At 40.6% G+C, this 13,173-nt stretch overlaps 1 protein-coding gene across 1 annotated transcript in view; it reads right to left on the bottom strand.

Moving 5' to 3' along the window:
* STK39 (serine/threonine kinase 39) overlaps positions 1-13,173 on the bottom strand; it is a 279,377-nt gene that overhangs the window by 200,587 nt on the left and 65,617 nt on the right. The window contains exon 3 of the mRNA XM_070422811.1: positions 459-567. Coding sequence (XP_070278912.1) covers positions 459-567 — 109 coding nt within the window. The remainder of the gene's footprint in view (positions 1-458; positions 568-13,173) is intronic.

Below are 13,173 nucleotides of genomic sequence, written 5' to 3'. Positions count from 1 at the left end.
TAGGGCTGAGGGGAGGGCAGGTGAGGGCACAGAGACATCAGAGAGCAGGAAGGATTTAGGGAGTCTTACCTACACCACGAAAATCGGGGTAGAAGGGGACACATACTCTAGAAGTTAAGCTGAACTGGACTTTATTCTCTAAGCCAGTAATAAACCATGCAAAACTTTTTAAAATTGATTTTAGAGAGAAAGGCAGGGAAAGGGAGAGAAAATGAAATATCAATGAGAGAAACACTGATAGGTTGCCTCCCACTGGGGATTGAGCCTGCAACCTGGGCATGTGCCCTGACCATGAATAGAACCAGCAACCTCTTGGAGCATGGGACAATGCTCAACCAACTGAGCCACACCAGCCAGGGCCCATGCAAAACTTAAATATAGGTGTAAGGGGATCAAATCTGAAATCTTAACCAATATGCAGGCTTCTACAGAAGCAAACAATGACAAAATCCACTTACCTCCACTTAGTAATTTCATGACCAGCCAAAGTTCATCTTTTACCACAAAAGAGGTGTAATAGGTCACTACGTTGGGATGGCTGCACTGACTCATGGCTTGAATTTCTTTCTATAAAAAAAGCAAAACATGACATAGTAGTACCATGGGATAAAAATCGGGAAAACACAAGTGAACCACAGTTGAGCATCTGGCTAACTTTCCTACTTACAAGCATACCTGGGGAGGGGCGCTGTGGTAGGGGGCTGCCTAAACCTTTACTTCCAAGTAGCTACATCAGACCTAACCCTCTTACCCTCATTATCGACTTGCTAGAATCAGAAAGGCCTGTGTAGACCATAGACCTCTGAACCAGCCACAGGTCAGAGGAATTTCAGGTCACCATATTGCCCAGACGACCCCCCACTCTGCCAGCAAAGACCCTGCCGTACATGACTAAGTGCCTCCGACCTGAATTGGAGGCCTCCACGGACAGACGAAAGGCTAGGCGAGTTATTAGGAGACATGGTGGCTCCTGGTGCCACCCTGAACTCTGGTGCCTGTCTTAGCTCCTCCCTTATCTAAAAGGGGACAACAGACTGTTTCTGTTTTTCTCAGGGCTGCTGTGATGGTAACTGAGAAAATACATAAGAAAATGCTAGATTATCATTTCCCAAACTATTTTCCATGGTCAATGTTCCACCAAGGAGATAAAGGGGCAGAGGGGGACTGGTAAAGTGAAATGGGCTTGAAAAACATCAGATACTAAATCTCCTTCTAAAAGAGTCACAGGAATATTGGTACTGTCAAAGGCTCTGAGAAGTCCTGCACTAGGTAAGCTGTCCTAGTTGAACCCAGATTAACAATGTAGGAAAACAATACGTTGTGTATCGCAGTTCAGGCAACACTGCTGCAGTTTTACAGGGAGACGCAGAACAGCAAGGTTTTGAAATCATACAAATGGGAAACTTCAATAAACCACCGTTTTCGGCAATAGTCAAGTTCATTTTGGTTTTGGTTTGTCATTTTAAGTTACTGCCAGATGACTGGTATAAAGCTTCAGCCAAATGATAACCCTCAATCAAAGGTATCAGACGAGTGTAACTCACTTTTAAGGTGCTATTGACAAGCCACAAGAAAAACCTGTTATCAAAGAAGCCTCATTTATGCTATCATGTATTTATGATAAAAGAAGAGTGTATTTGTGCATCCTATTAAGATTTTCAACAACATTGAGCATCTAGTTAACTTCGAGTTAATGTAAAATTGCCTGACAATAATAATTTGGGCTGCAATCTTTGCATATTCAGTACTAATTAATCCTCAAATTACTAAAACGCTGTATGTCAGAAAACTGCCAAAATACCACGACATGTAACACATACACACACCTTATTTTATATGCTTACTTAAGTGCTTTTAACCATGGATAATCTCCTAAGAAAATCACTAATTTTTCCATTTTCTTTTAATTATTTAAGAACAGTTTCCCTTCATTGTTTCCCTCTTCCATTTAACTGATCACAGGTTTTCTAAATCTGACACTTTCGATTCAGCAACTCCTGTCCTTTGAACAAGATCTGAAACCCGAGTTCCAGTTTCCATCTGTCTCTGGTGTTAGGTTTTGATGCCATAAGATGCTTCTGAAGGAGAAATGGCATGCTGCCCGGGCCATTCCTATTTCAAGTCACTAGCATCTGCTCGCTGTGGGCACGGCCCACTTGGAAGGCCTGCAGCACTAGGCAAGGTCCAGCTTAAACGGATGCCTCTGTTGTTCACAGAAATGGGAATGATGTTTCTCAAAAATATATGTGCTCTACATTCTCACCATTTCAAATTCAATGTAAATGAATGCCTTTCAAGTCTTCAAATTCTTCAATCATTAATCAAAATGCACAATAACCCACCAATGCCCATATGAAAAGAAATCCTTTTGCAGTGATGCAAAGTGGGGTCAGAGTCTGGAAAAGTACGTTTTTTAGTCCTTTGCATTTAGAGAGCCTGTATCATTTCCTACCCAGAGTATCAGGTTCTCTGACACGGTGGTGAACATACTGTGTGTGTGTGTGTGTGTGTTCGTGTGCATGTGCGTGTGTGTGTGTGTGTGTGTGTTATGGGTGTGAGGGGGGACAGAAGGAAGAAAGGGAGAGAGAAAAACTCCTTTAATTAACCTAGGGAGAAATTCTTTCAGAAAACTTATAGATATAACAAATTCCATTCCTTCAAAATTTTGGGTCTTAGAGGTGCCAGCTGGACATTTAAAGGCCCTGAGGATTGAAAAGAAAAAAACAGGCAAGGAATACAGATACCCGCCCTACTAATACACCCCTATGGAAGATGAAAGAAGAGGTGGGGGCCTGAGAGTGGACTTGCACCAGTCTGACCGGTTACAACTTCATATTCTTCTTCTGTGCCCCCTCACTGTTCCTCTTTGCTGCTTGGCTGTGGGGTCCGTGTCCCCCATTCCTACACCATCCATTTTACTGTGCAGCCTGTCCATGCAGTAGAGCCTCTGCTTAAAGACGTGATGAAACTTGCCTTAGAGAAAAACACTAGTCACTCTGCCCTTGACCATGGAACCCCCCACGGTAAAAAATATTTCCAAAAACAGGGTAGAAAGACACTCAAGAAAATAAGAACTAGGTGCTCTGCCTGCCTATGCAACCCTCATTTTAGTTTATATTTACACCTTTTGTGTAGCTGCCTTCTACAGAGGCACAAAACTTACATGTTTATACTTTAGCTATGGTCTGAATGTTTCTATTCCCCAAAGATTCTTTTTTTTTTTTTTTTTTTTTTTTTTTACTGGCCAGGCAATTAGCTAGTCCCCTCATCAGGAAAGAATATTTTTTGGTTCATAGACAGTGATCAGCAGGAGCAGCTTCTATAGCACATCTCCAAGCATTTTTTTTTTTTTTTACTATTTTTTTAGAGAGAGAGGAAGGGAGAGGGAAAGAGTGAAGCAGCAATGTGAGAGCAGAACATCATGCCTCCCGAATGGGCCCCCACAGGGGATCAAGCACACAAACTGCACATGGGGCCTGACCAGAAATCAAACGGGAAACCCTTTGGTGCATGGGATGACGCCCAACCAACTGAGCCACGAGGGCCAGGGTCCCCCAAAATTCTTAAGTCAATGGTATTGGAGGGTGACTGGGTCATCAGGATGAAGCCCTCGTGAATGAGATTAGTGCCCTTAAAAGAGAGACCCCAGAGAACTCACTTGCCCCTTCAGCCACGGGAGGAAGCAACGAGAAGTCTGCAGCCTGAAAGATGGCCCCAACCGTGTTGACCTCAGACTTCCCAGTCTCTAGAACTGTGGGAAATCATTTCCTATTGTGTATAAGCCACCAGGCTATGGCATTTTTGTTATAGCAGCCCAAATTAATTAAGGCAATTATATGTATATGTGTGTGTGAATACATATGTTTTTTAAATATGTTTTTATTTATTTCAGAGAGAGGAAGGGAGAGGGAGGAAGAGAGAGATAAACATCAATGATGAGAGAGAATCATGTATCAGCTGCCTCCTGCACACCCCAACTCGGAACCCAGCCCACCTCCCAGGTATGTGCCCCAACAGTGAACTGAACTGTGACCTCCTGGCCCATAGGTCAATGCTCAGCCACTGAGCCACAATGGCCGGGCAATTATATATATTTTATATTTTGAAAAATATAAATATTTCTTGGGTCAAATAGTCTTTCCACAGAACTACTTTCTCCATTTCTTTTCAAAACAGTGGTGATGGCTGCTATTTGAATCCTTTCTTGGTAACAATCTATCAGCTAAGTTTCCCAGCTTTTCCCAGTGCCCTAACTTCACTCATAGGATAGGCAAAGCCATTTATTCCCAAACACACTCATTTCCTCCTGTCTCTGAAAGTGACAAGAGTGTTGGCCAAAGAATAAATGGATATGATTTTTAAAAACCTTTTTATCCAATTCTTCCTGTAGAATGAATGAGTGCTAATATTCTATTCTCTTAATTAGTACACAATCCATGGAAGAAGCGTGATTCAGATGCTTTTCAAACTTGAATATGCACACAGATCACCTGGGGACCTTGTGAAAATGCAGGTTCTGATCCAGTAGGTCTGAGTTGTGGCCAGAGGTTCTACATTTCTAATAAGCATTTCCAAGTGGCAAAGTGGCAGGAAGCAGGCAGAGAGGCACCTGGGTGGTGGGAATGTGAAAGAAAGGCCTGAGTAGAAGAACAGGCCTAGCTAGTCTCACCTGCAAAAGGGGCATGGCTGGCGTGGCTCAGTGGTTGAGCATCGACCTATGAACCAGGAGGTCACGGTTCAATTCCTGGTCAGGGCGCATGCCTGGGTTGTGGGCTCAATCCCCAATGTGGTTCATACAGGAGGCAGCCGATTGATGATTCTCTCTCATCACTGATGTTTATATTTCTCTCTCCCTCTCCCTTTCTCTCTAAAATCAATAAAAATATTTTTTTAAGGAAAAAGGGAGTAGGAAGCAAAGCTGGAAGGGAGACTATAGCATTAAAGTGGTTTGAATGTCACAACTATGGGAAAGAGTAAAAAAATTCAAAGGGAGAGAAAAAAACACGAGGTCAAAGTTGGAAGAACTCAAAGGACTCTCAAATCCAGGCAACACAATTGCCAAAACTATAGTCAAGGAATGTGACACAGTTGGCTCCCTTGGAAGTCTAGTGAAACAAGACTCGGACATGTCACCAAGTGCCAACCCAAGCGATGGTGCAGCACTGAATCTTCCCCAGGGCTTAAAGAGCTGGGTTTGCTCATGCAGCTTTATCTGAAATGCATCACAAGTCAAATTTCACAAAAGTGAGAAAACCAACCTAAAATGGGGTAGCAAGTAAAGGCCTTTCCATCTGCTAAGACTGAAGTGCCAGCCACAGCAGCATCCCTCTGCTGGGAGCGGTGCAGGTGGAGGAGACCAAGAGGGACCCCACACTGCCGCTGTGCCAACCCAGCCAAGTCGGCCAACCAGGGACGACACAGGCGTCTCAGGTGGGATGCACTGGGTTTGGTGGGAGACACACAAAAACAGAGTGCCCTACCCTGGGAGGGAAAAAACTGCCAAAAAAATAAAAACTGGGAAAATGGGGGTGGGAGGGGACCTTTTAAAATATTCATAAGGGATTTTACAATACCTCTGTATGGCATTTGTTTCTCCTGCCCTTGCCAAAACAAAATTATCTACACTAATAAAAGAGAAAGATGCAAACTGACCATACCTTTGTAACACCCACCAGCCAATCAGGAGTGGGTATGCAAATTAATCCAACAAAGATGGCGGTTTAATTTGCATACACAGGCACTGAGCAGCTGGGGCGGGGCGGGAAACTGGCGTCATCACCATGGAGACGACGCAGGCATTCTGCACCGCCCCAGCCACTCCAGGCCTCTTGGCAGCGTGGGAAGGCGGAAAGGCGACTCCCGGCCGGAGCGAAGGCGGTGCCGGCAGCCAGGGGAAGGAAGGCCCATTCTTGCACGAATCTTCGTGCATCAGGCCTCTAGTTTTCCTATAAAGAGCACGGTGAACAAGCAGGAACTCTAATTAGCAAGGGTGTGGCCCAGCGGGAGCCACGTAAGGGCCATAGTGTAGGATGCAGCAGGCTTTGCAGCTTGGATCTGCCACTGACCAGCTTGATAACCTGGGCAGCATCTTTGAGTCTCAGTTTCCTATTCTGTCAAAGGAGCTTACTAATGCCACCTACGTAGGATTGCTGTGCTACAAGCAAATTGAGGTCTATAAAACTTGCAAAATGCCTAGCACATAACAGAAATGTTAAAGGTCAATCTCTCAGTGTCTCGGTTCCTTCTGAACCGCATCGATCACTAATCTCAAGAGACGGATCCTGGCAGGGGCACTCACCTTTTCTTGCAGAAATGTCACAGAGTGGGCTCTGGGTGCCCTGTTGGTTCAAGGAGTGTCTTATACTGTGTGCATAGGTCACTGGGCCATGAATTTTTAGTTTTATTCCCAACTCTTCATTGTCCCCACCCATGTTTTTCCTAGTTACCTCCTCACCCTGTGTTTATGGTAATTATACCACCTGTCATACTTCACATATCCTGCTACACTGCCTCAAACCCTTGTTGAATAATAAGTCTAAACATATACTTGTGCAAAGGGCTCAGAACAAAGAGAAATAAAAGAGAGTTTGAAGATATAAGAATTAAGCAAAAGTTAAAGCCTAGATTCTTTTGTCCCTTAAGATCATGATATTCACATGAAAAGTAAAAGAGTTTAAATGAATTCTGAATTCAAAATATTAAACTATATTTAACCAAATTACCATATTTTCACAACTTATGTAAATTCTAAGTAAATTCTTCCCTATCTGATATTGATGGCAAAATATCCTACTCAGCCTTAGTTAAGAAATCAAACCTACGCTCCAACATTAATGTGCAGTTAAATCTAAGGAGATGCTATATCTAACTTCATTCTAAAACAAGGTTCTCCACATTAGCTGCACACTGAAATTGCCTAGGGAGCTTTAAAAAGTACTAATGTCTAGATCCCTGCCCCATGGATGCTGATGTAAACTGGTTTAGGGTACAGCCTAGGAATAAAAATTTTCAAAAGCTCCAGGGTGATTCTCATGTGCAGACAAGGTTGAGAACCCTGCTTTCCAACGACGCACTGAGATGCGTTCATCTTTCAGTGAACTGCTGAAACATGTACCTCTAGGCACATTTTCACTCTGCAACTTAATCTAGAAAGGGAAAAATAGATATGATCTACAAATACTATTAAATAAAATATGTATTTCCAAGTGCAAGAGATAACCAAATACATCTTTAAAATGTATTCCATACCCTCCAAGTGTTAAGAGAATTGACTAAATGATAGGAAGGTAACCGTGCTAAATAAAAACGTTTTACATAGAGTTGTTCTCCAGCTTGTACTTCTATAACATCAGCATCATTATGAAGGGCAACCTAATCAATATTCATAAATAACACAATGCTTTAAGTAGCTGAATTTTTTCAAAAAGAAAAAAACCCAATAAACTTCTATGATTTCAAATGTCAGCCAAGCAATGGAAGAAAGATTGATGAAGCTCTTATTTAAGAGCAGTGTATTTTTCTGGACTGTCATTTTCAATTATGAAAAATATCACTATGAGATTTATTTAATTATGAGAAATTACATAATACCCATGCAGAAAACTCTTGCCTCTTTTAGAATAACAGAAACAACAGGGAAATACTCAAGAAAGAGTAAATCAAATATTCTGGCTTGTACCACTTACAAATGAATCAACCAATGGCCCTTACCACTTAGTTTCGTAATTATTTTCATACTAGAGGCCCGATGCACAAAATTCGTGCAAGAGTAGGCTTTCACAGCCGCAGCGGCTGCCTGGATCCCTCCCTCACAGCTTCGGCAGCTGCCTTAATCCCACGGCTGCAGCCCTGGCTTCGTCCAGAAGGTTATCCAGAAGGACATCCGTAAGGTCATTCGGCTGTCCAGTCTAATTAGCATATTGTGCTTTTATTATTATAGATGATTTGGTATCTGTGTTTATCTAAGTACAGTTCAGTTGAAGGCGGGATTAGATATGGAGAAAGTCTGGATATTTTGAAGACAGGGAAACATTTTAAGAAATTAGAAAAAGGGAAGCATAAATTCTATGATAGCCTCAATAGGTGTTCTCAGGAGTTTGAAAGCTGTAGAAAGCAGTTGTAAAGAGGTAAAGTGTCATGGGAGCTTGAGGTCTGGAAAATCCCAAGAAATCATGATGGGTAAATATGTATTTGCTGACAGAATAGGATGTACTGGTACATCCTGGGGTTTTGATCGTGATGTCACAAAATTGGGCACTCTGCAAAAACTGTCTGAAAACAAACTAAGGAATTTTGCTTGGAAATGTAGAAGCTGCCAGTGTAGTTATTTTCTTGAAAAGGAACGAGGAGGGGAAAGAAAGCAAAGAATAAAACAAAGATGTTGAAATACTACAGGAAAACTCCATAGGGAAGAGCCATTTTCTTTTAGCTGGCTACAACCTACAGTGCTTCAGCAAACAGCCAGAAGGATGCCTGGGAGGTTCTGAAAGCTCTTTAGTTGGCCACAGAATCTGAATCAGACTCAGCCATCAACTACTGTGTGATCAGTTAGTTGTCAATCATTGGGAGTACTGTTAAAAGTAAAGTCCAAGACTTCATTAACAACAGGATCACGAAGAACTTTTCTTGTCAGCCAATTGATGCTGCTGGAAACCGCCAGACCAACTGTGGGCACTGCTGCTGCGTTGGGTCTTATCACCAAAAGATGAGAATGGGCGGAGAAAGAAAGGTGCCTTCTTTGTTGTGGCCCCCTGTCCCATGCCTGGGTACAGTCTGCAGTCTGGGATTCTGCCTGTGAACAACTCTCCTGCAAAAGTGGCAGAAACCCCGCCGGCCACTCTCCTGCCTTCCTCCTGAGTTTTCAGAGTCCGTCTTTTTCAGCAGCAGCTTAATGAATCATGGAAATAACCAAACCAAAATAAGAAAAAAGATAACACAGGAAAGAACCCAAGCAACAACGGTTTCCCAGAAGTCTACAAAGATGGCAAAAGTAGGGTATTAAAAAAGAGAGAGAGAGAGAGAGAGAGAGAGATGTAACTGAACTTGTATTCAATCTGGGGAGATTGTCCCATTTTCTCCTATTCTGAAAATGTTGGGTCTCTTTGTTACTGAGCACATGTAAGTCCAGAAACATGTGTTCTTGCAATGTCAAGTTCCACTTACTTTAAAAACAAAGAGAGAGATGTGTTCACCATTTTAGAAAGCCATTTCCAACAAGGGTATAAAAACACTTAAAAGTAAATTTAATAAGTATATTTAATTACCCGAATCAACTATGATATAACTTTTAAATTTGATGTTCCAAAAATGAAAATTGTTTTCTCTAGCCAAACCACACACGTTCCCAAAATAATGTAACTTCAGAGCTGTAAAAATAACTTAGTTTTCCACATATAGTATTTATTCTCTAATTTCTTAAAAATGCATGTCATCAAAATATCCAAAAATTTGCCATTTCTAATTCTGCTCTCACTTGGACTAGAACTGGGTAAATACAAATACCAAATCACATGACAATAATTAAAAGCTAAGTAGCAAGGGACAAATGACAGCACAAAATTCAATGATTAACACCTGAAATGCTCAAAACAGTGCCATGAGTGAAGCGGGCTTATATTTGAATTCTGTATCCTTGCTATAAAATATTCTATAAGACAGAGCCAAATGTAATTTGTTACCACATGTGATGAGGACTGAGCTGGAATGCAAATAATTAATTTACTAATTAGAAAGTTCTTTAGTTCAGGAAGAATAGAAAAATACTTTCACTGATACATTAAAGAAAACACACACTATAGCTTCCAGCTTTTTAAGCTTTTGTTCTCAAACTGGTATAAATTTTTCTACAATAAACAAGATATGCAAAAATATCAACATAATTATAGAGATTAGATAAAATATCACAAGATTTTTTTTTTAAATTTTAAATCTTAATTAAGAGGAATAAAAAGAAAAACCTAACTAGAGGAACTGCTCAGAGGTCCCCAGATATTATAATTTAATTTTTAAATGGTTAGGGAATTAATAGCCTCTCAAATTTAATTAAAATAAATAAATAAACAAGAATAAAGATGTAGTGGGGGCAGGCTGGGAGAGGTCAATGGGGGGGGGGGGAAAGGGAGATATGTAATACCTTCAACAATAAAAAAATAGGTGTAGTAAAAATAGCAAAAAAAAAATTACCATTAGGCAAAGTAAATATATAGAGTTTTATTCTCCAAAATAACCTTCAAATCATAGCTAATTCATTCCTCTAAATAGACAGAAGGAAGGAGGACTGGAAAGAAGGAGAGAAAAGGGAGGCGGAGAGGAAGAGCGGGGAGGAGAGGGCGAGTAAGGAGGGGACAGCAGATCAAGAGAAACAACAAATAATAAAATAGCACTACAGCAGAGAGCACAAGGAGGGCAGTGGCTTTGTGCGGAGGAAATAAAGTTCTTGATTTATCTACAAATACTATCGGGATGAATAAAATATCTTTACAGAGAAGCTACAGGAAGAGAAGGGAATATACCATAATTTTTCTAGCTCCACTAAGAAGCTCTGTCCTTGTGTACACAGGGGAAACAGATGGCACACTCTACACTCAAACCTATGCATTGAGAGTGGACTTTCATTGTTACACCGCAATACTGGAGTGGCTTGACTCTCTCCTAAGTTTAAATAAAGCATAATTTGCTAGTAATCACTGTTTTTGCCCAAGCAATTTTAAAGCTATTTCATAAATAATTAATTGTAAAATATATATAGTCACGGAACTTTGATGATGAAAATAAAGTAGGATTCCTTAGTGAATGAACAAGGACACTGGGACCAGAGGTGAAACTGATTTGTCCAAAGTCCTTGATCCCAGTGAACATCACAGGCCCCCTGACTCAGGAGCTCTTTCCCTCCACCATAAGTTTCAGCATGCATCAGTTTTGTATAGCTTTTTTAAATGACTTTGCTCACATTTGTCACCCATCACAAATTAAAATATTTTAAAGATCATTACATATTAGTTTATAATCACTAAACTAGATTTTTTTTTCCATTTATTTTTGTAAGAAACAAGCACTTTGCCTGGCTCCAGAGTCTTGACTTCTACACATACAGCTCACCTGCTCCTAGAAATTAAACTGTAAGTTTTGGTTGCATTGATGTATGAGCAAGAATGAGAAAATGCTACTCAGTTTTCTATGACTAGGTACCAAAAAAAAAAAAAAAAAAAAAAGACTAAAAATATGAGAACTCAAGTCTAGAGGAAAGAATGAGAATGATATAAAGTCTAAAAATCAGAAATAAAGCCAAGCACAATAGAGACCCAAAATGTTAATCAATCCCTGGGAAAAATAAAGGAGAGTGCTCCGAAGGTTGGAAGAGTGGGTTTTAGGATAAATAAAGGGACTATTCACATTTATAGAATTCATTGTCACCTGGTGATAAAGATTGAAAAGACCGATGATTTTAGAAAGAGCAGATTAATCCCTCGCTCCGAGTAATGGATTTTAAGGGAAGTCAAGTGTGCCCTGGAGCAGCATCCCTAACCTTTGAGGTTGACCACAAACCAGAGAACCAATTTTTTTCAAGAAACCTCGAGGCCATCTTCACATAGACAGTGGGTCTGACCCTTTTAGCAAATTTTAAATTCCTACTGGGAAGTAAGAACGCCCTCAATGAAATATAAATGAGAGAACCTATCGCTCTGCTAAACCATTTCTAGGCAAATAGAAGGGAAAAGTGCAGAAAGAGATCCATAGCTAAAAAAAAAAAAAAAAAAAAAAAAATCTCACCAACCCAGGAAAAAAAAATAAAAACACTCAATTACTAGTCAAAGGCTCCCCAAGAAACAGGAACCCATTTTGTTTTCCCATCACCTAGTTCAGGTCTTACTCTCTAGTGCGGTTTAATAATTATAGATTTAACACATTCTGCTCTAAAACTACAAATACCTCCCAAAGGACGTTAAAATTAGTATAGTCATTTATACTACTGCAGGATTAGCAAATATGGGAATAACAACAAAAGTGAGATTAACAAATCTCAGAAATTATCGAAGCATCTAGGTTGGGATAGTTAGGCATATAGAACAGGCCAGTGACACTCCCTTAGCTCCTGGAAAATTAACCACCAAGATCTTCATACCTAGAAGGATTAGGATCTAGTTAAAGGCCAAAGTCCAACACATAGATGGACATGTAAAAGAATGCATGTGCTATTCATTAGCATTAGATCAACTAAGTGTTATTCATGTGTTGCCAAGGAAAACATTTATTCTAAAGTGTTTTAATTGCTGTTAAAATGAAATGAATGTCTAGTGAGCATATACTTTTGTCCTCCCATATAAACACCCAAAACTCATCTTTTTCATGGGCCTTTATAAACACAATAGAGAGACTCGTTAAGTATTTACCAAATAAATTAATACATGAGTATTAGATCTAGAACCAAACTGCCTGTGAGGAATATTACAGTGCTCATTTCAATGGTACAAATTTTATTTAAATATCCAATTATTTAGCACCAATGACCTCATCTAACGTTCTTCCCTTCATTTTAAGAAAAGCTGGCACTATAATTATCACTTTGCTTCGGAAATCATGAAATCACTTCAACCCTTCTTCAGCCAAACCTGGAACAAATTAATTCTATGATGGCAGGAAAATCTCCTAACAGCCTCCACCCCACACAGAAGCAGAGTTCAGGGCCAGCTATCCAAAACTGTGCTGTGCCTTCGTATCTGGCCTGTGTGTAAACCCCACCTTACTCTGGGAGCTGAGGTTCGGGGGGGGGTAGGGAAGGGTTGAGAGTATGGGGTGGGAGGTGATACAGTTTCAGCAGGGGAGGCAGATGTCCCAATAGCCAGCAGAGAGTTGATAATTGCCACTTCTATGACATAACACTCACACAAGATAAGGGTTCCAGTGACTATTGTTTCTTTTAAGAACAATGGCTTCCAGCTAACACATGGCACAGAGTGAAATGATGCAGAGCACTGACCTGCATATAGTGCACACACACACACACGGAATTAAAGGATGATGAGGACACCAGATGTCCAAACACTATCAAAATGTGAACCCACAGAGATAATAAAAGTGCGGGTACCAGCAGCACTGGAAATAGAAAGGATTACAGCAACATTGCACCACACAATCTCATGTGCCAATAGCTAGACCACAAAAGCCTGGCACCGT

This window comes from Myotis yumanensis, unplaced genomic scaffold (genome assembly GCF_028538775.1).
Source record: "Myotis yumanensis isolate MYYU_CA2020_CCGP unplaced genomic scaffold, mMyoYum1.0.hap1 SCAF_8, whole genome shotgun sequence".
In the NCBI taxonomy this organism is placed as follows: Eukaryota; Metazoa; Chordata; class Mammalia; order Chiroptera; family Vespertilionidae; genus Myotis; species Myotis yumanensis.
The sequence above is the reverse complement of the archived record's forward strand: the minus strand, read 5'-3'. Positions and strand labels throughout refer to the sequence as shown.